Source organism: Montipora capricornis, chromosome 2 (assembly GCF_036669925.1).
Source record: "Montipora capricornis isolate CH-2021 chromosome 2, ASM3666992v2, whole genome shotgun sequence".
Taxonomy (NCBI): Eukaryota; Metazoa; Cnidaria; class Anthozoa; order Scleractinia; family Acroporidae; genus Montipora; species Montipora capricornis.
Genome location: NC_090884.1, coordinates 29,291,111 through 29,318,872, shown reverse-complemented (window position 1 = coordinate 29,318,872; position 27,762 = coordinate 29,291,111). Strand labels below are relative to the sequence as shown.

General features: G+C 39.5%; 1 protein-coding gene and 3 long non-coding RNA genes across 4 annotated transcripts; all 4 read right to left on the bottom strand.

Annotated features, from left to right (window-relative positions):
* Positions 1–841: 841 nt before the first annotated feature.
* LOC138038215 (uncharacterized) lies at positions 842–2,986 on the bottom strand. The gene is made up of 3 exons (XR_011130209.1): positions 2,826–2,986; positions 2,208–2,364; positions 842–959 (listed from the first exon to the last, which is right to left on the bottom strand). It is a non-coding gene; the product is annotated as an uncharacterized lncRNA (long non-coding RNA).
* Positions 2,987–7,086: 4,100 nt separating this feature from the next.
* On the bottom strand, positions 7,087–9,304 carry LOC138038217 (uncharacterized). The gene is made up of 3 exons (XR_011130210.1): positions 9,215–9,304; positions 7,993–8,153; positions 7,087–7,181 (listed from the first exon to the last, which is right to left on the bottom strand). It is a non-coding gene; the product is annotated as an uncharacterized lncRNA (long non-coding RNA).
* Positions 9,305–11,159: 1,855 nt separating this feature from the next.
* Positions 11,160–13,812, bottom strand: LOC138037910 (uncharacterized). Its single transcript, XR_011130141.1, has 3 exons — positions 13,732–13,812; positions 11,465–11,589; positions 11,160–11,228 (listed from the first exon to the last, which is right to left on the bottom strand). It is a non-coding gene; the product is annotated as an uncharacterized lncRNA (long non-coding RNA).
* A 1,071-nt stretch (positions 13,813–14,883) lies between these two features.
* LOC138037071 (A disintegrin and metalloproteinase with thrombospondin motifs 16-like) lies at positions 14,884–27,512 on the bottom strand. The gene is made up of 15 exons (XM_068883078.1): positions 27,507–27,512; positions 26,303–26,348; positions 26,124–26,158; positions 25,286–25,352; positions 24,693–25,006; positions 24,053–24,194; positions 22,737–22,900; positions 21,196–21,282; positions 20,298–20,422; positions 19,730–19,743; positions 19,124–19,229; positions 18,207–18,338; positions 17,100–17,259; positions 16,736–16,834; positions 14,884–15,027 (listed from the first exon to the last, which is right to left on the bottom strand). Exons 1-15 carry the CDS (start codon positions 27,510–27,512, stop codon positions 14,884–14,886), a joined length of 1,641 nt encoding a protein of 546 aa, XP_068739179.1.
* Positions 27,513–27,762: the final 250 nt, after the last annotated feature.

Sequence of the window (27,762 nt, the reverse complement as noted above, 5' to 3'; positions counted from 1 at the left end):
ACATCCTAATGGTTCAAGCTTTGGCACGGGCTCTGCCGGTTTAACGAAAATATTTTGTCACTAATCAATGATGACTCGGGGATAATCGGAACAAAATTCCGAGTGCTACTAGCAGGGGTTATCCGAAACTTGAGCGATCTGCGCCTAATAGGTTTTGCCGACTATTTGCTTCTTTACTGCAAGGACTGAAATTCTCGACACCTGGCATTCTTGCAATAATGGTAAAGAATTGACAAGATTATATCAGATAAAAGTGCCTACATTCTTTGACTATTCTAGGGAAAAGCCTTCCTAAATGGAAATGCCTAGTGCTTTGTTTTTTAAGTCAAGAAGTAATTACGGTAAGATATAAGATCTATTTCCTCTTGAGCTATAAAATGATACAGAATGGGCTCCTTGTGTTGAATGGAAGGTGATTGAGAATTGACCGACTGGCATTTAATATGTAGCAGCTTTATACAGCTTAGACTACTCTTCCAAACAATCATGAAATACATATTATTATTTCCTTGAAAGACAAGGAAAATAAATATGGTTTAACGTGAAAGGGATGTCATGCATGCATTGGTTTTTTGAGGCATCAGAGTTGGATAATCCTTAGTTGTAAACATCTTTTCATTTGATTATCGTAGATTCTTGAAAGTAACAATTAAATGAAATAAAAAATTGACCCTTACCGAATGAATAAACGAAAATACTGTTTCCAATTCCAATTCCACTTCTACAATATGCTCCCTCCGTTCCACGTGTGTGATATTTGTCTCTGATATCGTTCCCGGATAAACAAAGGCCATTGCGACCCATGGCAAAAAGCTTGTAGCCTTTTTGGTGAATCAAATTAGCGCACTTCTTTACAACTTCATTTGTATTTTCCCACTTGATCTCGTTCGTGAAATCACCGACCACTTCACCCAGCTTATCAGCACCAACAAAGCATGCCACTTGAATTTCGGGGGGAGCTTAAGAACAAATTCATTTAAAGACTGTTTAAGTACAGAGAATAATAAAAGTAGTTTTACCAGGCTCGGCAAATGGCACACACGGATCATCTGTCAATCATTCATGAACATATATTTAGCGATGAAAATTTTTGAGCGAAAACCCCAAACGGTAATCTATCTTTGATATTCTCGAGAACTTAGTTCGTCTTTCTTGTTTTCAAGAACTTCGTCACTTTTTCCGACTTTGAAAAATCGCTTCTACGAGTTCGGTCTCTTTCGCGCCGGTTTTTGCTGGTTGTGAACTATCAAATTTAGATGAAGCCAAAAAAAAGCCGGGATTGGAGCAACACGATTTTATAGTGTGTGACTGAAGGTAAATTGATGCACTTCTTGATACATGGATACTGTGGTGCACAACTTGTAGAAAGGAAAATGCCGCCGGGTTATTGGGCGAGGTTAATAACTAGGTGGATGAATATCTGGGAAAACCACAAACTGTACGTCTTGGGGAATCGGGCTGGTTTAGACGAAGTCATCCGCGCCTCTAACCTCTGCGATCGAATTCGGGATAAATTTCAATGGATATAAAACTGACCATAAGGGTTTCTTCAGGATCCTCTGGTATCTTCTCTTGTCAAAATTGACCCCCAGCTAATTACATCTGGGTGTAGGTCTGTGGTCAGAGATCATAAATGGGACGTAAAGGGTGCTTTCGTCAAGTTGTGCTGTGAATCATTCACATGGCCAATAGCTTGTCTTTGTTTATTCGGATAGACGCTTGTTTATTCTATCTAACGGCAGTACTAACTGAATGGCTGGCTTTACTCCGCCTTTACCTTTGCTCGTTTATTACACGTTGCAGGCAGAGTTGACACGTTGGGTACTGGTAAAATGGAGAACGCTGTAATGTGAATTACGACCCACAAAATTCACTAATTATTTTTACTTGACAGAAGGATAACAAAATAGAAACTTTTTTATTACCATACGACTTTGAACATCAACGGCCAAATATCTTTAATTTATTCTTTACGTATACTATGGGGATTTTGCTTTTTCCTGATAGAAATTTTGAGATCTACAAACTTGACTGGTCTTTTTAATAAACCCATTTTTTGAGTTTATAACTTTAAAAAATGGAAATAGATTGCAATTGAGAGGGTGTTTAAAATATGTTACTCATATGTGGCATCAAATTCATAAGTAAACAGAGTGCTCTTTCTCTACTTCTCATCGGTACACTGTCTAGAGTAGCAATGTACTTACGATCACAAGGTTTGTCGTCATTGCAGACTGTTTTAGTAGGTGGTTGGACTGCATATCTACAAAGGTGGTTGTGAGCTAACTCAGTCATTCCAAGTTCGTTTATCTTGATGCACTCTAACTTTCGAGTCACCAGACCACCGCCACACGTGGTAGAACACTAAGATGAAAGGAAAGTAAAATAAGAGGTCAAGTTGGAAGCTCAAGTGGCAAGTACTTTAGTAATAATAACAACAATAACAATAATAACAACAACAACAACAGCAATTACAATAATATATAGATTTAGCCAAGCCCAAAAGCCGAGCTCCTGGTTTAATTATTCTTACAAGAAGTCAACCTGGGTTGAGCTTGGGAGCCAATCGAAACCCAGTACCTGGACAGCGATGAACTTTAAAAAAAAATGGTGGCCTCGATGAGCTGTAAACTTGAGTCCGAGATATGGTCACGTAATACTGGTCGCATTGTCATACATGAAGGGGTGGACGGTCGTACGGTGACCAAAACCAAGTATTTTCTTACCCACCAATAATAATAATAATAATAATAATAATAATAATCATCATCATCATCATCATCATCATCTATTCGATGGTGTTATCCTTATCTGACCAGACATACCTTAGACCAAGATTGAGGCCTCCATTCGGCGGGACATTGTACTTCGTTACAACGTTGCAACAATCTGTGCGCGTTCGGTTTGGCTTTAATGTCACATGAAGAGTCGTTGAGTTTCTCAAAATGTGATGCGTTGATTTGTTTTCGACAATAAACGAGACGAGAGTGGCTTCCATTTACAAAAGTTTTGGAGCACCTACTCCATTCTGTTAGATGCCATCTTGAAAAAATAAATTAGAGTTAAGTTAGTAAAATGAAACGATTTTCACAGTGAGGTGTTAAGTTTGGTTGTCATGGACTATGCTTGAGAACATTTTGGGTTCCACCATCTCCTACAAGGTACACTGTTCCCCCCCCCCCCCCCCCCCCCAGATTCCAGATCCCAGCCTGTGGATTCCGAGTCCTATATAGTGGATCCCGGAGTGCGAGTCGCGCATTTCGGATTCCAAACCCATGGGTACCGCAGAAATAGATCCATTCAAATCTGTGGATTCTGGTTTTCATGCAATGGATTCCGGATTTTAAAGCCTTACATTCGCTGGATTTTGGATTCCAGATTCCTTCACATCGGCCGACTAGTTTCTAAAACTGGGTTGCTGTCTCGGCGGAACAAGAAAATATGGTTTTATCGACGAGTCGATAAGTATAGGAAATCGTATGAACGCGAGTGCACGCATTTCAAGATTTACGTGCACGAGTGATGTGTTGAAGTTCTCAAAATTGCACGAACCGAAGGCGAGAGCAATTTGAGAACTTTCAAAACATCACGGGTGACTATAAATCACGCAATGCACAAGCAAGTTCATACGATTATTGAGGACCTGACAGGGGGAGTCTCGTGTCGCTTGTCTGAATATTAAAATCACTCGTGTCGGGGTTTAATCGGCTCATTCTCGGCCTTGACGTCACTGTCGGAATTTTGCTGGGAAAGGATGTTTTTTGTCGGAATTTCATTTTATGTGCTGTCGCTACTTTTTGGGCCATGTAAGGGCCTCATCATTTTATTTATTACATTCTCAACAAAAAAAAATCGCTCCACCGGTTTGTTTGCATAGCAACTTCCGAATTGAACTCTATGGACTATTTTCCCATTCCCATAATGAAATACGTTTTGGCGTTTTTTTACATAAAAACAATGCAAGTTAAAACCATAGGCAGCCCAAGTTCGCGTCACCAGAGAGCGTGTAATAATTACTAGTGGGAAGATGACCTTTGAGTGCAAGCGGTGTTGCGTTACAGGCGGCCGTTGAGAATTTAAACGCGTTATAAGACTTTGTATGGGAAATTAAATACCGTCGATTATGGAGACTAAAAAACGCTAAATTTAACGTCCATTCAATAAAATGAATAAAACTGACTCACCTCTGGTGTATTCTTGTGCCTTTTGGAGCTTATTTTACTGTTTCGGGAATTCCGTGTTTTCAATGTTCTAAGACGAAGTCAAGGCTACACACTAAGATTTCGACCGTTGTCTCGAAAATCCATCCCAGCCGCGATTTTTTCACGCAAAGCTAAAGCCCCATCATTTGCGAACCTCGGTTAATGTTTCGTCGTCAAAAATACCCATGCACTTTGCTGGAAATGAGCATTTTCTGCTTCCGATTCCACGATAGCTGATGTCTTTAACAGGTGCTGATTACCGAGGAGGACAGGGAGCTTGGGTCCGAGGTCAAATTAACTCCATCCGATGACCCATCCGATGAGGTACTGTCATTTCATGTACAACACTTACCCCATCCCCACAGCGGCTTCTCGAACAGCTCCATGGTTACAAGAAGCCGCTGTGCGGATGAGGTAAGTGTTGTACATGAAATGACTGTACCTATCGGGTGGAGTTAATTTGACCTCGGACCCAAGCTCCGTGTCGTCCTCGGTAATCAGCACCTGTTAAAGACATCAGCTATCGTGGAATCTGAAGCAGAAAATGCTTATTTCCAGCCAAGTGCGTGGGGATTTTTGACGACGAAACATTCCCCGAGGTTCGCAGATGATGGGGCTTTAGCTTTGCGTGAAAAAATCGCGGCCGGGATGGCTTTTCGAGGCGCAAACCGCCTCTGAGTTGACTACGGTCGAAATCTTAGTGTGCAGCCTTGACTTCGTCTTAGAACATTGAAAATACGGAATTCCCGAAACGGTGAAATAAGCTCCAAAAGGCATAAGAATATACCAGAGGTGAGTCATTTTTATTCATTTTATTGAATGAACGTTAAATTGAGCGTTTTTTCGGCTATATAATTGACGGTATTTTATTTCCCATACAAAGGCTTATAACGCGTTTAAATTCTCAACGGCCGCCTGTAACGCAACACCGCTTTGCACTCAAAGGTCATCTTCCCACTAGTAATTAATTATTACACACTGTCTAGTAACGCGAACTTGGGCTGCCTATGGTTAAAAATAGAACGCAACCTGCTGTGACAAACATGAGGGTAAACAAACGCATAACTGAAATATTGAAATTTTTAGTATGTTTCAACATAAGTGAGAAGTAACCGTTAGCTAAATTTACTCTTAAAATTTACGTTAGGTGGAATTACTTTTGGCACTGTATCATGCTTCAGTGAACTGGATATCCATTGTTTTAATGAAAATAACCCCCCGCCCTTAAAATGAACTGTATCATGGGATTTGCGAAATTAGCGAATAAACTACTTATGCATTCCTCATTGACCGATCAATTAGCGGCCACTGTAACTGAAGATACGTGGGATGATGTTTCGAGCGTTGTACAGTTACTCAATTTGTTCCTATTACTACCATGAGTTTTCATAGATATTGGTGTTACCAACGGTAGGCTACCGGGACATGGATTACTGACAAACTTACTCTGGTTTACAGCTTGGGTTGTTGCAGATTTGCTGTGTTGAAGGTTTCAAAGCTCTTGAACATGAGGCAACTGAGGCAGGTGTCTCATCATCCGATCGAACACAGCTCACCTCTCGAGTTGAAACCCCTGCAGAGAAAATTATAGGTTCAACAAAGATATTTCGGTGCAGTGAGCTCCTCCTTGAACACCTTGTGCAGAAATAGAAATGGCAGTCGACTAACACTTGTTGATCAAAACGTAAGGAAACTATTCAAGGCTCTTCCGCTTTATGACAATAGCTGTTTTTATTGGACGACAGTGAATAACATCTCTAGCCGGTTTCTTTTATTTAATTCTGTAAGAAATCCAAAATCAATTACGATTCTTGAAATTCACAAATGGCTAAGAGTCTTTATGGTTAAATTTGAACATTATGTTGTTTAGAAATCTCCCTTGAGACTTGTGAGACAAAGAAAACAGAACTGAGCCGTGAAATTTGACCATGCATGGACTGGCCTAACGGGAAATGTTTGGCGTTTCAACAACATCAAACATGATTAACTGTTGGAGGGTGACGTTTGCAACGTTTGCAAAGACGTAACCCTTCCTTGTGCTTGAACATAGAAATTGTTTGGTGACCAAACATGCTGATGTTGAAGGGAGTGGCCAAACGGTTAAACGTGTTTGATCTAACTCAGATCATACTCCACAAGCAAAGAACTATGGGTCGCAAATACATAAAAAGCACGTGGATACAAGCGGCTGAGTACGTATGCACGCGTTATACATGTTTGATACGGTTGTCAAAACGAACAAAACTTCGCCCATCAAACAGGGGAACAAAAGAAATGTTTTAAGTTGTTTGATCGAATGTTTGATAGTCTTCAAATTTTATCAAACACGATCAAACAGCACCAAACAATGTTTAATGTTGTTTGGGCGCCAAATATTTCCCGTTTGGCCAGGCCCTAAAGCCTCGTAGCCATGCCTGAATGTTGATATATCGAAGTCGAATAAATTCACATTGCAACAGTTCTTGAAGTGCACATCGACGGATTCGAAGCTGTCCACTGAGACCTAAATCAGGCACTGCGGACTGCGACTACGACTGGATACATGTAATAATAACGGATGAGAAATTAGCAACCTGCGGAAACCTTAGAAGATGAGTTTCATTTATTAAAACCATGTGCGGAAGAAACCGCTGTGTTAAGTTTTAGATCTGGATGTGACTGCGAGTCACTAAAACGACGGTTAAAACTTCATCAGCCGGAAATCAGGCGGAACCGAAAAAGCGGTCGGAGGAGAGGCTGCCTGACATCCGGCTCCGCCCCCTCGATGACAGAGTTGCAAAGCTGTTGTCGAAACGAAAGTATATTATAAAACACACCCAAATCGTAGAAGAAGATACCTTGGCCACATTTCATGGAGCATGATGACCAGTTGCTGTGGATCCATTTAGAAGGTACAACTTGAGATGATTCGTTGGACAACCGAGGTCTGTAATACTCAAAGTCAACTTCTTCAGGGTTCATCTCGTATAACCAAACAAACTAGAAGAAGAGAAATATAATTTACTTTTCATGGAGGAACATCACAATTCACACCTCCAACCGATTAATCGGCTCAGTTGAGTGGTAGAACACTAAACTCAGTTTGCTGGCAGGGGGTCGTGGATTTTAGATCTTACTGGACCAATACTGGCTTTCAAGGAAGTGAGTAGTATCTGTGTATTGACATCTTCAAATGATTACGATTTTTGAAGGCCTTCCGGAAACCGTAGGTCACTTCTCATGACTGCAATCGTTTTGTTCAGGAGGCATCTATAATCCTAACTTGTTATTTCTTTTGGTTTTGCACAGCACAGATTTAATTTGCGTCATAACGTAGTGTAACGAAACTTTCCAACCTACCTACAACACGGTATTTTTAGGATTAAATTGAGAAAAGGAATAAGATCATAGCATTTCATTTGTGGGTATTCAAATGTGCTTCACAAAACTAAGGAAAAAAAGACCACACTACTAAACTAGGAACTTGGGCCTCTCCTCCTTGGATTTTCCACCGGTTCGTGATCAGGTATTGTGTGAGAATACCAGTCACTAGGTTATGACTTCTCTGAATGATGGTCAATCGTCTTTATCCAAAAATACAAAAAAAGATCAATCATTTTTATGACTCTGTGTATTGGTCTGGTCGGGGTCGAAGCCATGTCCTCTTGCATAGTAGTTATACCGATCTGAGCTGGCCAATGAAAAGGTCACACGTAAAACAAGAGAAAAATCTGGAATGAACGGGCGTATACTACTTCACTTTACTTTCCCCGTTACTGAGGACCGTATTTCCCAGTCACTAGTTACTTACCACTACCCGCAAGGGGACTTTTGTCGGTCCATCAAGAGAAATTGAATCAGCGTATTTGTGATCATTATGTTCATACTCTATTCGCGTTCCTTTGTAGTAAATAGATGTACTCCAGGAAGGCAAACGTATTATATATTTTCCTGTTGAATCATCTTTGATTCCTATTTGCAAAATGACAAAAAAGCCTTAAGGTCTTCTTCATGGACAAAAACCATGACTTCTGTTTCCCAAAAATATATAATTTTACAGGGGTACCCAACGGAGGTGTTCCGGGCGCAGGTGTGATCTACTGGCTGGAAAAAGAAGTACTGGGAAAAAGATTTTTGTTGTTCTGGCAAATTTTTTTCAATATACTCGCAATCCCGCCTCTCTCGGGAGAAATATTTCTTGTTCTGAGGGCTATTTGTAGCATGTTATTATGCTCCCTGGATGGGAACCTACGCCCGGCCCCGCTGGCAAACGGCATTTCTGGTCTGTTTCTGCTGGGAGTGCGGAGATAGGTAGAGAAATTACTCCAAAAATTCTAATTTTTGGTTGATGTTATTGCCATGATATATTTTGATGAATGCTGAACCAATGGCTCGTTGGGTGTCCATGATACTACGAGGATTTCTACTCAGCGATTAAAAAAGGGTCAGGCGTGGATCCAGGGGAGGTGAAATGGGTGAATTTTCACCCCCCCCCCTTTTTCTGAGCCCCCCTTCTTTCTTTTTTTTTCTTATCCCTCAAACACCTCAACCAGGCTTTGGTTCTATTACATTATAACAAAAATTCTCCCCCCATTTCAAAATCCTGGATCCGCCCTTGAAGGTATGCAGCTGTTCCCATTATATTCGTTTTTTTTTTTTTTCTAGTGGCTCGTTTTCTCTTTGATCAGACGAAACGATGTGTAAATACTTCAATCTTCGCTCTTTAGACTTGTTCGGGGAGTGCTATTGAACATTTTTTTGTTGTCAGTTGTAGTATTTTAAATTACTAGTAGATGCAAGTGGTAATCAAGGATATGTCGGAATCGTAGGCAACTGGAGGGAGGGAGATGACAAATCCCTAATCGACCAGAGGACATGCTACTTAAACACTCTCATTCTGCAGCTAATGCTAATAACAGGAAAGTTTGAGCTTAGTGATGCCGTCAAACTACACTCCAATTTCAGTTTTTTTGGTTTCAGTATTAGTTCGTTTTAGTTTATTCGGAGTAACGCTTAGCTTTTCCAATACTTACCCAAATTATTGTACGTCTTCCTTCTTTTCGTAAATCTCGCGTTTGCAGTTCCAGTGGGAAGCACTATAATTATGTCTGCTTTATCATAACCTGGGCAGGAGGAAAAATCCATCGTTTTAGTTTGTCCTTTCTCTGTTGTAGCGCGCCGTTGCTTCTTTTTCTTTACAATTTGGCTTCAATGGTGGGTCTTAAGTTCCAGATTTGAAAATGACCTTTCTAAAGTTCATACTTCCAGGCGCAACTAAAGAGTGCGCATGCAATAGGCCACTTCGGAAAATACCATAATACTCTTTGATTGTCCCCCAAATTTTGCATAAGCATTGTTTTTGCGTAAGAATTGTTTTTGTTTTCTCTTGGGACAATTGTAAGTCCCAATGGAAACTGGAAACAATGCTTATGCAAAATTTGGGGTGACAAACAAAGAGTATTATGGTATTTTCCGAAGTGGCCTATTGTTCTCATCTCGATCCTTGCACTTCCCAAGTACTTCCCAAGTAGCCTTAGCGATCGTGTGTTCAAATTTATCATATGAAGATTCTCTGGCAAGCGCTGGCTCAGGAACGATTTTGTCACTTATTGCCATTCAATTTTTTTATAATCAACACAGCGTTTCTGCCAAGTTCACATGCTCTAGAAGAGCTGTAGCAAAGCAATTTTTTTGACGACACGCGCCGGGCAACGATTCTTTCACCAGAGATTTGGATAAATCCCTAATCGAATCAAACCAAAACAGTAAATGCAACACATGTCGCTCAAAAACGCCTTACGTCAGCATTTCACTGTACGCCTTACTATTATTTGGCAAGGTGTTATCACAGGTCTTATTCCTTGATGAAAGTAAGCTTGGCGTGGGTCGTGGGTTGGATACACGAAGCTGAAATCCCGTTCATTGCGACCACCAAATGGATTTGTCTTTGGTGATCTTAAATACGTATCGTAGACAACTGTTGGCTTCCTTACTATTGGGTTAATTCATACTATTGTGCGTTCATTTGAATTGTTATCGTATGACCGAACGGCCCTGCGAGCGCTTTGTAAGAATATTGAAAAAAAGAAATCCTCATATAGGGGCCGTATGCATTAGCACGACAAGAGCCGGAAAAATTCCCACGCCCCTGTTAGGAAAACAAACTGCATGCTCTGTGTGATGTGTTTTTAGAGGATTTCGTCGCTTCTTTACGTCCAAATTATTTACAATCAGGAAAGGAAAAACAAATAACATCTGTGTAAATTTGAACGTTTTTTGTCCAAACTTATTTTCTGAGTGCTCATGAATAGTGTTCAGAGCCCATATGATAAAATGCTCATTGGCTGAGTTTAGGTCGGGCCGGACAGGAAAATATTTGGCCATGGGTTGACCCTGGGTCTTGACGCACGGACCTCGTGTCGGCCCTCCCTCTCAGTCAATAAGTACATATTACCTCCTACATCGTGTACCAAAGGGCTGACATTAAGGGGATTCAAGAAACTGCTTCAACTTGTGTAAAAGTGCTACTATGACAAGGCGATTTACTGTGAGTGAAAGTTTTGGATTTCACCGTCCGCCATTACTCACGTTCAAAACTGCTTCATATTAATTCCGCCGCGTACACACCCATTGCATTCTGAAACTAGTGAGTCTTTGACGTCATTTTCTCCTCGTTAGTATATAGCTATTATGGGGGACCTTTAAATAGAACAATTCCGGTTGAAATAAACTGGACAGGTGTCTTTTTTAAACTTAGGCCATTAAGTGTTTCGTTAACATTGTTTTGAAATCCGCAGAAAAAGGAAAAATATTTTTTTTCGTCATAGTAGCACTTTAAGAATCCGGCAATATGAAGCAAAATAGCAACAGTTGACCCTACAAGCTTTCGTTGGATATTGATGAAAAATTAAACCTACCGTGATGATATCGCTTGTAATATTTTGTGTAAGCTGACTTTTCCAGTATGCATTTACTCCCGTTACCATCGCAAATTCCACATCTATCCTTTATTGTCCCGGACTCCAGAACATGATCACAACCAACAGCCTTGCAGAAATGTTAGAAACGACGAGAAATAAGCAATGTGTCATTTTTCAAACAAACTTGACGTTAACTGAAAAGTTGATCTTATTAGAGATCTTTAGAATGATTATTATAGCCTTTAAGCGGGAGAGCTCTCGGTATACTTCTTCGCTAAATATTTGTGAAATCCAAAATGGCGGCTTACTCGGGTTATACAGGTGTTTCACTGATTTGGATCGAATTGAAGCATTTTGACTTACGCGGCATTTCCCATCAATGCAGATATCAAAACTTTCTGGGCGATTATTGCATCGACTACCGTCAGCAACTGTGCCATGATAAGTTACTAACCGTCCATGCTTAATGCAAGCAAGCACGCAAGAATCTGCCAAAAAAAAAGGTAAATCAAAACCAGCATAACTTTCAAATCAATAAACAAATCTACGGCTTCATACTGTAAAGATTAAGCATGATTGGAAGAGACAGTTGGCCACATACCCTTGATGAACGAAATGAATGTATATATATATATTTGAAGTCATTTTCAAACTACTGATGAAGAAGAAGTTCCCTTGAAAAGTTTGGTTCACATTTACCATTCATCCGCATTATTGAGCAGCACACTTTCTTGGCATATATATATGAAGTGCGAATTATCGACGAAGGAGTGAAGTGATCCTCCCACGTGTCCCACTTATAATTAACTGGACAATTTGATCAATTGTCTCTTATGGTCATCTCAAAAATTCAAGAGCATGTCTCCAACGGAATTCGAAGCCATGACCTCTGCCATACTGGTGCAATGCTCAGCCCTTCCAGCTGATGAGCTATGAAGCCACACAGTTGGGAGAAGGGAAATTCTGTTAGGTCCATGTGTTCCCGTGAAAGGACTTGAGGACTTTAGGCAGGCTGGTTGGCAGACAATCCGCCAGCCAGAGGTCCAGATGACGCTCACAATCTTTCTTATATTGCCTCGTTTACCTTCATCAGTTCGTTTGATAACATCAAAGTTCCGAGTCAACCAGCCAGACAGCCTCGGCTCTTTCAGCCACTTAAAGGGCTATGTCACGCAAAATGATGTAATTTCATGACACCCCAAAGGGATGCCCAAATAGTAGAATGAAACATTATAATAGCCACTTAAAACTGTTGACAACATAAAAGGAAAGAGATGCATGGATGGACACAAATCGTCGAGATTGAAACGGATTGCATTTGGGTATTCTTGAAAAAAGTCGGCCCGACGTTTTTTCAAGTTTTTGTGGCAAATCGCCGTGTTGTAACGATAATTTTCTCCATAAAGGAATTCCACATTACAATTTTCGAATTTTAAACCCGTGATTAACTATAAAGACGTCCAATAAACACCCTAAAAAACGTGACATAGCCCCTTTAACTGGACAATTTGAGCAAGTGTTACTTTATACACAATTGAAACATTCAGGCGGCTTCAACCGTCGGGATTCGAACCCATGACCTCTGCGATGCTGGAGCAAAGCTATGAAGCAATCAGTTGGGAGCAGGTCAATTTGCTGGGCTGATGCGTTCTCGTGAATGGCCGGATGGAATGAAACAAATGTATACTTGAAGTGCGGGTTAGAGACAAAAGAAAAAAGTGATCCTTGCACATTCCACCCACCGGCAACACAGAGGTCATTGGTCGGAATCCAAGCTGAAGCTGCTTGAAATTTTCAGGTGTCTGTAAGAGAGTTAAGGGACAATTGCTTGAATTGTCCAGTTAAGAGCGATGATCACTTCTGTCTTTCGTCTATAACTCGCACTTCAAATATACATTTCTTTCATTTTGACCACTAACAAAATGGGAATTGTTATTTAAAGCAACCTTAGGGCGCGTTTCAATCGAGTGTCGTAAAACCAAAACCAAAGTAATTACTTTGTCCAATCAAAAAAGGACGGAAACAGTCCAGTAAACCAATCAAAACATGAAGTAACTACACGTAGCCGACACAAAGTGCGGGAAAATATGCACGCGCGAGCCACGATTGGTTTTGGTTTCACTTCTGATTGGTTGAAAAAGTGGCACGAGAACTTTGAACCAATCACTTAGTAAAGTAATGCAAAACCAAAGTAATTCGCTAATTACTTTCGAAACTCAATAGAAAACCGCTCTAAACAAACCGTTAAATCATGTTCTAAAAAAATGCTCAATAACACCAATAGTACATTGATAAAATACGTTTATTACTCTTTTCATACACACATAGATGTAGGAGTGTCATCACGTGACGTCACAGCCGTCTTGTTGTTTTATCCCACTAATCCCTTTGGAATTGAGAGTTCTTTTTTCATGCAAAGGTTTTCCTTTGTTTCGGTGGAAAAACAAGGTTATTGATCACCTAAGAGAAACACTCCATGGGTAGTCACAGCCAACGATACTAGAATGTTCTGTCATTTGCGCACTTTTTTCCAAAGAAATATGCCTCCGAAACATATTTAAATAACCATAAAGGTTACTGTCGGTGCTTTACCAACACAGCTAAACGGTTTGCGGTCTAAATGTCCTCACCTCCAGAGTAGTGCGCTAAAGAGCCTGGATTTGTCTTGCTACACTGTACATCTCGATACGTGGGGAGAGGACACTCGATCTAATGCGATAAATGAGATATTTCTCGAATGAATTGCAAAACGTATCGCCAGTCTGAGAATAATCGTTCTTATGCAAGTGAAAGCGATCCCAGATAATAGTCCAATCAAACGTTTATTGCCCGGCCCCGAGATTGGCCATCATAACTGTGATGGAAGTCAATGATTTAATTTAAAGGATCAAATTGAAATTTTGGCACTGACTTGCTGATTATATGTAAGGTTATATTCGTTTTATTCATCACTAGCAAATATCCAAGTCAATCAAATGATCTTAGATGTTGATCACTTGTCTGATTTTTAATGACAGAAATTATATGTTACTATAAAAAGAAGAGTTCATGAGAATATTCCTAAAGATATGTCAAATTTGAAAGTAGAGAAAGTAGCTATATAGTTTACCGAAATGAACTGAATTAAAGTTCTCGCTCTCTCGCTCCCTATCAAGTCAATAATTATTGCAGCGTACAAAATTACATAAAAAATGCGTTTACCTGCGAATTACATATCCTCCATTTTCCTCTAGGTAACCCAATACACACCTTGCCGCCATTGTCAGGTCTGCAAAGACATTATTTAATTGCTAATTTTCCAGCATATTGATAGGTTAATCATGGGTTATCCGCTTAACATAATTATCTCTTTTGACACCATAACGTCTATGTGCTGAAAACGGAAGACAAATGTTCTGAAGTTTGGGTCTTGCTCAGGCGTGTTTGGATATTAAATGACCATTTACCAACTTTACTTCAACATCTTTTAAAGAATTACTTCAATTCGGAGGAAATAATGCTATAATGTTTGCAATCATATTTGTAAGAATTTCCTAAAATGTCTTTGCATGCGAAAAAATGGATTTTGGAATCGCTCATATTTCTCGGAAGCCGCCATCTTGAATGATTTTGACGAATATTATGGTTGCCATTTTGTTGTTTGCGATTATGAACTTCATTTAATTTAGAGAAAAAGGCTTTCTTTGAAAAGAGCGTGCAATGAATTGAATTTTCCGCCATAACCACAGATGGCAAAAAGTCACTTCAGGACAGTCTTCAGTAAACCATTGTAAAATATCTACTCACGGTGGGTTAGTGCAAGTTCTCTCACGGTACTGTACACCTCCCCCACAAGTTTGACTGCAAGGACTGTAATCGGACCACTCACTCCACTCTCCATCAGTCGGTGGCAAACCATTGTCAACACAGTTTCCCTTGATGCACCACTGGTTTGAAATAATCATCACACGCGTCATATCTTTTATCCATAATATATTGAACAATTATCCTGCGAATCGCGCTGAATATCGCCGGATACTTAGCCGACGAGTCCATAGGTCGAGTTGGCTAAAATCAGGTGATGTTCCGTAAGATTGACCAGGATAATTGTTTTATTATTCAACACATTGATGACAAAGCACAATTTTCTACGTTTATTGGAATAAAAAGCTGGAAAAACTACCATTTGTATCTGCGACACAAAATTATGTATATCGCAAAGTATCTGTTGAGTACGCACGACGAATATTGAGCGCGCTATGAACATATTTGGACATCGTCACAATGTGTTGAATAATAAATTAAATTATCTCAATGTCCACATAAGCGGGTACTTCACGATTAGTCGTGATGTTCATCAAATTTGAATGTTCATTTTATTACATACACGTTAAACTTTCTGTTCGTCCTCTTGTGATGCCTGCCTGCTCCCGTCTGACCTTGTAGCTCAGTCGGTAGAGCAGCGGTGATCTAACTCGAAGGTCTTGGGATCAATACCCACACTGGACAGAGTTTTTCTCTGTCCATGTGTGGTCCCATATCCATTAGTAGGGCTCACGCTCACATGGTTCATATGGGGTAGAAAGCAAGTACTTCACATTTCACTCTAATCAGTTAAGTCTGTTGAATCCTTTTCTGCCCAGGTTAAATTGGTGATCCTCATTTTAACTACAATCAGCGACAAAATTCTTGACACATTGACCATTTCTATCCTCTAAGCCCCATTTCTTCTATCTTTTGGCCTTCTTAGGTAGTCCAATTCGCCCCATATAGCGTGATTCCCGGGATATTTCGGTACAAATAGGCAACATTGAACAGGGGAGGAGGGATCTTATCAATAATTCAGAGCATGATTAAAATTATAGTGTTATTTTACACTTAAAAAGAGCTGTCGCTGATTGTAGGTTGAATACGCGCTCAGATGAATTGAAGAAACTTTTCCGGAGCCTAAATTAAGACCAGAAAAAAAATAGAGTCAGGATAGGATTAGTTTTGGTTATTATACATGGTTATCAGTAGACATATTATGCAAAAGTAAGTAATGAAAAGAACTGTGTTGGGTTGAGCATGTTCGTCGTTGTACTGTCGTGGTGAGGACACAGGACAACAAATCTGGAGGGTCCGAGTCCGAGTAGCGGTAAATGCATCGTACAGTTCTTTGTTCCTTTACCATGTTGTAATGTTGCAACTAAATGGATTAGTGTAAGAGTAAAGAAACCAAAAAGATGTGTTGAGGGAAGGTATGTATGTTTTCAGTCCTTTTGGGAAGGGTTTCAACCCAGGTAAAATTAGAGTCACCCATTTAAACCTTGGCAAAAACGGATTCAACCTGAGAACGGATTTTAGCGCTACGGGACATTGTACAAAAATAGAATTAAATCAACTCATACCAAATCGTATGTTGATTTTTGAGGAGATGGAAACCTCTCAAGCAGAGTAGAGAACGAACAAACTCAACCCACATGTGACGCCAACCCGGTGATCATGACGGGCCACATTGGTGAGCCGCGAGTGATCTCACCACGTGCACTGCGCCATCCCTGCGTCCTGTATCTCAAAACCCCGAGGAAACCAATGTTCCCTTGTTACTTATGATTCCTCAGAGACCCTCAACAAAATAGATGTATAAAGATGTATTGAGCTGAATGAACTTACGTGTCGATCTCCACATTTGGTGCCATCGGCAGGTGGAGCAAAGATAGTTTCACAAACACTCCATGTCCTCGAACAGTATAGAGTATCGCATGTTCGAAACTTTTAAAAACAAAAAAAGTGGTCATAAAAGTGTTCATTACAAGATTTAATAGATTCTAATATAAACGTGACAGTCTTAAAATCTTTTTCATAAAAAAAAGGACACCAGACACCAGACACCGGTGCTGTTGGGTTACGGTTTTTTTGCCCGGGTGACATGTACATTCGTGGCAGCTTAAGCTTCCCCATAATTCAATATCTTCAGAACACGACTGTTTCATTCATAACCATAGGAAAATGACAAAACTGTAGAAAAACAACTTACATTGCTGTGAGGACATTGTCGAAAATCTTCGCCATAAAGAAATTTACACTGAGTATCTGCATCGAATAGAAAACCAGGTAATTTTTTAGCCAATTTGCTGTCCGACAAAGTAGGAAGAGAAATTTGCGGAGGATCTTCCAGACACTTTGATCCTGGTCCACTGAAAAACAGAAAAAGTTTACTTGTAACTCGTTTGTGCTTGCATGCTCAGTATTGATGCGGCAACTTTGCATACAGCCTTTGGTGCTTCGAAACTTCGAAACGTGGAGGTTTATAGACAAACTAATTTTTGCATTTATTGTCCATCTATCACTTGATTTTAGCAAAACGAGCAGAGTTGCCACAGAGATCCCTCCTCCCCCTCCCCCCTCCCCTTCCAATTGCATGTGCCATACCTCCAGGACCCCCGCAGGTGCGTGCCAATTTTCAGCCCCTTAGCTCAAATCCGAGTATCGAAATTCGTGACGACTACGTACTCTAGCTTGTTGGGTTCTGAAGAACCTCGAGTCCTGGGTGGATGTGAAACTTTCACCGGATTCAGTGCCTGGCCAAGTGGTCCCGAAAGGTGCTCACCAACAAAGCCAATGGTATGCAATGAAACCAAAAAACCTCAAACACGACAAAATGTAAATTGCTTATTTCTTTACGATTCAATTAGTAAAGGTTCTCAGTGGTCTCCACTTGTATTTGGAAACGAGCCGCGGAATAGACGTAATCGGCTAACTCGATGTTGTACCTAATTCAAATCTCCCGGATTAAGATTCTTTGTGTATCGTATTTGCATTATAATAATCTAGCATTCTTTTGTAAATGATATGGAAATATCTGGAACAAAACGTTTTTATCCCCAAAGGGTTTCGAATTGGGTACAGCACTGAGTTAGCCGATTTAGTTTATTAGGCCCGGTTCAAACGTCGAACTTTTCATCTGCCGAATCTAATGCAAACGAGCGAAAACAATGGATTTTCCCATTTACATTAGATTCGGCTCATGAAAAGTTCGACGTTTGAAACTGGCCTTACTTTGTTTAACACAACAGTTGGGCGACTGGCACACTTCCGGAAGGTGCTGTAAGGTAAGCATAGCTTTGAGCCACGAAGAGCATACCTGAGAACTGTCTGAAGAACATCTTTACTGCATGGAGACCATTTTAAGGCTCCTTTACCGTCTGGCAACACCGTCGCCATGATGTTAATACCATCTTTGCAGGGTTTACCATTGTCATGTCCAACCCCGAAACTGAACAAAAAGAATACCATCGTTAAAATAGGATGTACTAAAGAAACTATTCGTAGAAGGTGATATTTTAAACTTTAAACTTGCATATAGAAACTTAAGAAGGACAATTATTTTAGACAATTCTTCCAACAATTAACTTGCAAACAAGCGACGGTTACCTGAGCTGGTCATGAGGTTCGTATCTGTCCGTTATTCAAATGCAATTAAATCTTCATGTCAAACTGCTTCTTTGTCCTCGATCACTGTTAAAAAAATACTTAATTCCTCTTTTCATCGAACGCTCTGACTAGTTTCATTTCGGGAAATTAATGAAACTATGATTTAAAGACCATTCTCCTATAATATTTGATTACTTTCTGTCTCCACAATAGCTTAGCTCGCGAAACCCTCCTTTTGCTCTGGATTAGTAGTAGAGGATCCGAAACGTTTAGTAGCACTCTGTATCATTTCCAATGAATCAAATCTTATTCTGAAGCTTCTTGAAAGTTTGCAGCTGATGTCTAGTGGCCCCGACTAAGGGAGTAAAACAAATTAATGTAACCCTAACCCTAACTGATCTCTTTAGCTTGTACGTTTTGTTTTCCCATTCAGACCACGTGATGTTATTCTAGAGAATTTTCTTTCAAATGTCGCATATGTACGAATAACGTCTGAAAAAACAAAAGGAGAATTCCCTTGAGAACATCACGAGGTCTGAAATGGGAATACAAAACGTACAAGCAAAAGAGGTCAATTGGTATTTACCAATGACTTTGCTATAAATTCAATTCTTTGGATTGTCTTACTTGTGAGCAGTCTCGTGTGCTATTATTCCAGCGGTTTGCAATCCAGCATAACCATTAACATTACCAAGTACCCTGTGAGAGCACAGACCACCCGCCAAGGCTAAGCCTGTACGGAGATTAGAAAATGAACTAATTGATGTCTTCAAAAATCGGAATTTTTTGTATTCATTTGGGAAACAATAATAATGCCTATATAGCTGGTTAAACTGGTGATAAAATTGTATCCATTCCTATATAAGAAAATACTAGCCGGTCTTGTTCTTAAATCATCATCGTGAGGCACTTTTCATATGATACAAAAGCTTATTGGTGCGGCAGTAATTGTCAAACAAATTAAGGATTTCTTCAGCTGACAGATCTAATATTGCAGATGGCAGTTATGTTTGAAGGTTCATATGTACATGAAATTCTCAAGGACACAGAAATGAAACAATTGCTTTTGCTACTCTTTTAAAATAACACGAAAGAAGAATTACCTTACGGATGTTGCTAAGACCACATTGAGAGCACTAAATGTGACAGTTCTTACCACCTCAAATTGTAAATTTGTCATGACATTAATGGAACAGAAGAATAAAGACACCAATCAATAGAGACAATACCTACCACCTCTGCTACCCCTGCAAAAGAATGATAATTCAAAACAAGGATCAGTAGTATTCAAACTCATACTTTTTCATGCTTCTTTAAGAATGTTACTAACGTCTATAATAAGTGAAAAAACATCTTTTTTTTTTCGTAAATCAACCCAAATAGCATGTACAAGTGTCTATGAAGGTTATGTATATTACAAAAACTCATAATCGAATCAATTGAATGTACCACGTGCACTTTAGTCACGTGAAAGGAATTTTATACCTACTAATTTAAAACCTCCAACTGAAAAGTCGGGGAGTGATTTAATTCCAGTCTCAGGGAAACACAGGGCTAACAGATATGGTTATTTTGACAACTGAAACAATAAAAGCCTGAGCTAAAGTACTTTAAAGCTCTGGTGAAACACCCCTGTACATGATTTAAACAAAATCAGAATACCAATTTGACCGTTCAATGGCAAATTTAACTTCAAACAAATAGACTGAAAATGCTTCATTTCTTATTTGTTTCTTTAAAGCAACACGAGCAAGGTTGGTTTTGTGCATGCAGAACAAAAAATTATTTCAAAACGACTTACACATGAATCAATGTTGTAACATCCATGTACATTGGATCGCTTTTATTTTTAGGCTTGTGTTTGTTGATCCAATCATTTAATTTCCCCATTCTTTCCCCGTTTGTTGCGTTTCTGCTTACTTTTAGCTGGAACGAAAACCCAGAAATCATTATAACATAGTGGAACTGTTATGTATGATATGACGTTAACGGACTAACGTGAAAGATAAGGCCAATGTTAAAGATGACGTTATAATGAGCTAATAAATATGATAATGTCTAGTATAATATTATCTTGAAGTTTAAAACAACTGCATTTTTTACAAGGCTATAGAACGATAGAAATCAAGTTTAAACGAACGAATTCCTTGTCGTAAAGCGAAAATCTTCTCATCGGCCGAATAACTTGAAAGATCACGTGTACAACATGCAAACAGTAGACTGCGAGCAGTCTCTCTTGCTGTAAACTCGTTGAAACCAACGCTTACGTTGAACTTTCAAAACGGCTGAAGCTGCGGGTTGCAAATACTGCGGTTGCTGGTTAGAGAGAACAGCGGATGGTCCGTTTCGTACTCAGAAGATGACTTACTGTCGAAAACGTTCGGATTTTTTTATCATTTAAAATACTTTTAACCTTATAAAAAGTAAAGATTATAATGACGACGAAATTGATTATGGGGTCAATGATAAAATGAATGATGATGATGAAGACGTTAATAATAATAATAATAATAATAATCTCTGACCTGCTAATCGCCCTTTCTCGCAGTCGGAGATTGAAATTATAAAGGTCAATTAAGAAGATGGCGAGGATTGTAAAGATGAAGAAGACGACGATGCTCTCTGCATCAGATTTTAGAGGCAGGTTTATAAAACAGACTTCTTGCACATTTTGATGACCATGTCAGTAGTCGCTATACCTCTTTGTTGGTGATGATTACAAGTCGGCTGACAACATAGTTTACTTTGATCTTTCCCACTGAATGATCGCGGAACATCCCGGCCACCTTTCAAAGAAACAGAAACAAACCTGAATAAATGCATGATACATTGTCACAGCATGACAGTCGAGAACTGTTCTCTGTACTGCAAATGAACCTACAAACTACTTCTTTTCAAACAGGCAGCTTGTACAACGTTTCTTGCGCTTTAACAGTGAACATCCAGTGAAAAAATTGTTGCCTGACGGCTAAAATATCCAATTTTATTATCCAACTGTATCGATTATTGTACAGAAAACGCACGAAACGAGTACAATATTCCACGATATTGTACAGTTAGTTATAGACGAGTTCACGCTCTTGATTGCATCATGGGTAATCAGGGCAACATGGCGGGAAATTCAAAGGTTTGTATGGAAATTCAAAGCAAAATATACTGTACATGACTCTACTTTATAGACTTTCGCCTTTACAAACCAAACAAATAAGTTCATATTCTCAACTGAGATGAACTAGACTTGGTATCCGTTCTTTGGAATTCCTAAAAATTGCTTTTTTGTCTCCATGCATTCTCTGTATGCATTTTGTGCCTTTGGAATTACAGGAAATGTATGGCAGAAACCTTTGTTAATAAAATAATTTCTACAATAGGCATTCTCTCCAAGTTTATTCTGCCGCACCTTTGAGCGCATATCTTTCGTTTTGGAATTGTCTGTCATGAATACTTTTCATCGTTTTGAACTTCCTTACAAACCTTTGAATTTCTCTCCATCTTGCCCTGATTACCCATGATGCAATCAAGAGCGTGAACTCGTCTATTGTACTCTTGATTTTTGTACCCGATTTGACTAGTTTATTAGTTGCTGACGTTACCCTGCACACACGTTCTCGTTTGTTGGACAATAAATAGGTTATTAGATGTTTTGGTGTGTAGTATCGCTGAGTAGTTCTACTCGTTGTTCACGGTATCATGTTTCGCTTCACAGCAGAACTCGTAAAAATACTCAGCGATACTACATACCAAAACATCTAATAAGATATATGTAAAAAGCTACCGTTTAAAGTAACGCGAGACTTATCCGTCAATAACACCATTCTAGATTGGTGGAATTTATCATATCATACTCAACTAGACAATTTCCATCTGATAATAGACCCTTTGCATAAGTGGCAATGTACATCCTAAGCCTCACATTCATGTGGAAAATCCTTTGTCTAGAAACATAAGTACGAGGCTAAGGATGTACAAAGTATTGTTATTCAAATTTAGGCGCCATATATGCAAAGGGTCTATCGCTTATTCTCTGAAGGGATAACGTAACGAAACCAAAAGCCACGAGAGCACCTTGTTTGTTTGTAGCTGATCAGAATTCGAACAGTGATCCCTTATGATTGCAAGGTAATCTTTATAAGAGCAACCTGACTGAAAGTATCTTATAAAAAGACTGAGGCCTAAATTGTTTCCAGTGACTCGACTCCGCTATAATAATGAAGTTAAAGGTACAGCACTGACAACTTACTATGTTCGCTAGAACCAATAGGAAGTCTGCAGTATCATTTTTATGCCTAACTGCAACATTCTCATCCGCCAGAAGCTCTACTTGTAAAAACTTGTGCAGGTTAGATGGGGACTTGGTGATGTTGGTGTGGTCACTCGTGTTGTTCAAAACATCAAAATTCACATCTGTAAAATACGCAAAAATCAGCTTTATTGCTCTTTCCAGAACAGGGGCTGGTTTCTCAAAAGTTCCGAAAACGTTTCCTGGCCGCGAAAAGATCTTTTAATTCTGAAAACGCGATATTGGGGCATGTTCTCAAGAGCAGACATAACTTTTTCCTTGACAACTTGATTCAAAGAGTTAAACGGTGACACGAAAAATGCCCGAAAAATTTCGAGACTCTCGAGAAACGTTCCTGCTATCTTCATTGTCATGTCACATAAAAAAAATAGAGTCCAATCATTCACATGATTAGAGGCAAACTTTTTTTTGAATAAAACTGTACTGTAATTGCCTACAAATGCCGATGCCGATTCCCTATTTTGGGACACCAAGTGGACCCCCTAACGTTGTGTGCATACGATCTCTATCAATCTACACCAATGCAGGGCTTCCGCAAATACAACGAGAACGAGATCGGCACAAAACGATAGACTTATGAACAAAAGCAAGACTGCGCATTCTCCGCACGTTCGTTTTAGTTTTGGTACATTTCATTGCCGTTGTCCTCGTCAAAACGACGTGAAATGACCAAATATGAGATTATGAAGAGTCGGACGTGAAGATCCGACGGTAAACATCCAAACGTCCATATTCCAAGCGATTTTATTTCTGGAAGGTTAGAATACACTATTCATGCCGAGCGACTTTGAAATGGTCAGAATGAGTAGAATGAATTTTAAGACGACGTTTCTTTGTCTGACTCGGTGAGAGCACATACCACTCTTCTTTCCCGACGTCTCCCCCTAATATTGAATTGAGACAAAGAAAGCAAGATCAATTCATGGAATATCTGAAAGGCCGGGAAACCTTGTTCCACTAATGATACCGTGACCGAATATTGGCCGTTGGTCATCTCTTTGATCATGAACACAATGTGTGTGGTTGGACAAGAGCTTCCCCCTTAATTCTGCGCTATAGTCTCAGTTTTTTTAAAAGGATCTTTTTCCAGTTGAAAGCCTTTTAAGAGCATTTTCAGGCATAGCTCCAAATCATCTCGTTCAGAGCATGCTTAATTTTACAAGCCGAGAGAATCACTAATTCATATTCAAAAAGTACTGTGTTATATTTTTGTCATTGTAGTTTATATGCATTTAATTCAAGAAAAATGGAAATACCTGATTGACAGACGTGTGGATACGTTGATTTCTTGTAGATAAGGTGTGGCTTCGCCTTACTTTTGGTTATCACGTGCTTTGTTAGGTGATCCGGTATGGGATGAATAAAGAGTGTGTCACGTGCTAGTTTGATCATGCCAGTCTGAAACGTTTCACAGCAAAAAGGAAATAGGTGTATTAACTAAAATATTTACATGAAACTATGATTGAATTGACAACATATATAGGGCTACGTATGGATCCATTTCTAGCATGTAGTTCAAAGTTGTTTTCAGGCTTTTGTCCTCACAATAAACCTTCCTTTCAAAGCCGGTTTACTGTAGGAAAAGTAAAAGGCTATAATATCCTAATAGCTGAATACGATCAGCTCAACTAACAGTTAACATACATATACTAAAACAGTTATTCACCGAAGTTCAGGTGAATAGTGGCGGATATTCATTGCTATTTATTCCATTCAAAGCCTGGAGTTTATCAGGCTTCCTTGTTTATTATAACTTGATAGTAGTTTCACAAATGACTTTTCCGCAATGACTTTTTTGATTCGGCGTTCATTACGAACTCATGATTCTAATACTTTCATCCTGACTTTTGTTGAATAAACTATGAGTTAAATACAGACGCAAAAACAATTCCTCACCAGTCCCTTAGCATTACCAACAGCAACGAAAGAGCTTGAATCCGAAGCAACTTTTCCATGGAAGTATGAATTTAGATTGGCAGGAGTTCTGGTGATGCCTTCATTCTCATGTCGCGTTTCCAGCTCGAGTCCAGGTCTTACCAATTGAGTGTTTCTTTTAAGCTTCAGGTGCATCTTATTTCCAAACGCGTTCATGACATAATGCCTCTCAGTAAGGTCGTGAATTTCGCGTGTAAAGCGCTCGTGGAGTGTGTGTGACACGAAATCACCACTTGAGTCTGATAAATATGGCTCTGTTATTTCATATTCGGGCACTACCAAAATTAAAGAGATTCGAACCTCGGTGTGAAGCTTCTGAACAATTATTCCCCAAGGATGCGTTTAACTGGTGGGCCATCAAGCTTATTGTCCTCAGTAGCCAACGAGTGCAAGCTCAACAAGATATACTCATGTTTTATCGCGGCACTTGACTAGAAAAACAATTGCATTATATATCCAGAATTCTGCTCTAACAATTTCAGCTGTAACTAAAAAAGTTCATTTTACCTCCCTGAACTGCTTCTGCCGATACCTCTAACTCAGTCAGTACTTACCATCAGCCAAGGTCTGCACGCCAAAGTATCGTTCTAGCTCCATCTCTGTCATGTGTAAATGAAGAGGCTATGAACACAATGACAAAAACATTAACCACACAAAAACATTATCGAGTCCGGGACAGTTGGATTTTAGTGACAATACTAACAAAACATAAAAGTCGACTAAGGCCATCTTGCTACTAAGATCCGTTGGTCACAATTTTCCGGCCAGTGAATCTCTATTAGCTTTGTTAATTAGGTTGTCACATGTTTGTCCTGTCTCTTACGCAGCCGTAAGGACGTCAAGAAACGCGCTCGCTGCTCCCACCCTACTAATTTACACAAATCCTAGAACTATTTGGCATTGTTAGCGTTTCAAGATGATCATGTTTTATACATGAATGTTTAATACAACTTGAGGTAAAGTTTATAACGGAATCTAATTATTAGAAGAAAACAAACGGAACAAAGAAAGGAAACTACAGGAGTTAGGGCGTATCAATTAAGTAGCCCATGCGGATCGCCAACATAAAGTTCAGTAATAGTTAAAGATCGAGTAAGTTATATCTTTGACTGGCTCGTCGGATCGGCTGCTCGCCAATCGTGTTTAGCAAGATGCCGAGCCACTCAAGTAATTTTTATTTCATTTGACACCCGAGGCACTGAAGAAATAGTTGTTCCAAAAGTGGCCTTATACTTGGCAGTCGGGCCCCAACAGATAACGATTTAGGTAGCCTTGCTGTATTCGTTGACCATCTAACCTATCTGTTCACGTTCACTCTAATGCTTCCTTGTTGCAGCCTCTTCCCGAATTGAAGACTGCGCCATTATTGGAAATACTGTTCATTGTTTCTACCTTTGCTTCCACTAATGACTGTGCCACCATACACCCTGCAAACAAAGGTAAATATGGAACATTAAAAGTTGAGCCTGTGAAATGCAGCGGCTACTTTTGATAATTAAGGAGAAAAAGGAAACGAAACCTCCCCGATGGAGCGAATGGGAGCCATAAATCAAAAAGGAAGCAAAACTCACCGATCGCTATGGAAATGGCAACGAAACACTTCGTCAAGTGAATTATCTGCAAAACAAAAAGACAAATAATGTAATTATTTTACATGCAACTGAAAATGCCTAAGATCTTGGCTATCTTTTGGTGAATTCCTTTTTAACCCCCAATAAAAGCCTTGCACGGGGCACAGAATTTGGTCCCGGAAAAATTGTTATACTAATATTTGTATCCAACCCACTCTCTATTCAGGGAACACTTCCTTGGGTCTCGAGGGTGTCCCTTGAATAGAGGTTCCCCTGTATTACACTAAAGATGGAACTTTTAAAATGACAGAAAGCAAGAAGTTACTTTTTGCTCGGCTTACCACAATGAAAGGATGTTTGCTCTTTCTGTCAAGAACTTATTAATAATTCAATAGCGAAACAGCTTAAAATGTCACCGATGAGCTTTCAAATCTGATAAAACACTCCTCGTTAGAATTCTTTATATAAATCATACTAATAAGGCATTTGCATCTCTGTAGAATGCTTTTGAAGCCGTTCAATAAACTCGCAGGTCGTGGTTTATCAGGTCTAAAACCACTCGACTTGCCTAGTGTTTTAAAACCCTCCTTCTCGTTTATTAACAGTACGTAAGATACAGAAGCAAAGATCTATCCGAAGAAAAGTTAAGAACAACACCAGAAACTTGCGCCTAAAAGTATGATTGCAAAGTAAATATGCTGTGAGCGTACTGATTATCTACATCAACTAGTTTTGATATGATCTTGACGCTTGATTAAAAAAAGACGGATTCAGGCAGTTCATTTCCAATACCAAACGAGCAATTCTTTTCTCGTTACTGCGCCTTTGAAAAAGAAGACAGCTCCAAAGTTTGACTTTCAACCAACGAATCTCCCTTTTTCGCTAATCATGATCGGATCGACAGTTTGCCGGGACCGTTGTAAACACAAACTGCTACTAAATCGTCCCTACGCACAAAAATAATTGGCGATACACCGTAACATTCCAAAACTAGGTTCCACTAATGCTACTCTATTATGGGAACTGGGATATCGACGGGGCGACCATATTTACCCTCCGAACAAAAACAAGTTGCGTTTACAGTGATAAGGAACAGACCTTTTCAAATTTTAAGCCGGGGAGGATAACCGAATCTTCCCAAAAAATTGTTGCTGAAGAAAAGTAGGTGAATAAAGAGATATATTTAAAAGAAACTTTCACTTACCCTCATAACTGATAACTATAATTTTGCAACCGACCTCGGGTAGCTAAAAGGAAAGCTAAGCGTTTTCTCTGTCAAACATGCTTCGCTATGTATCATATGTATCGACTGGTTTCAAAAGCTGCTTTTATAAGCTGATATTTTTGTCAGGTCACCAACGAACAATGCGATTTAATGAGCTTGTGAATGCCACATATGTTCGCGTTTTGAAAATTGACGCCAAACCATCACGCCTAACCTCCCCACAACCTCCCCACAT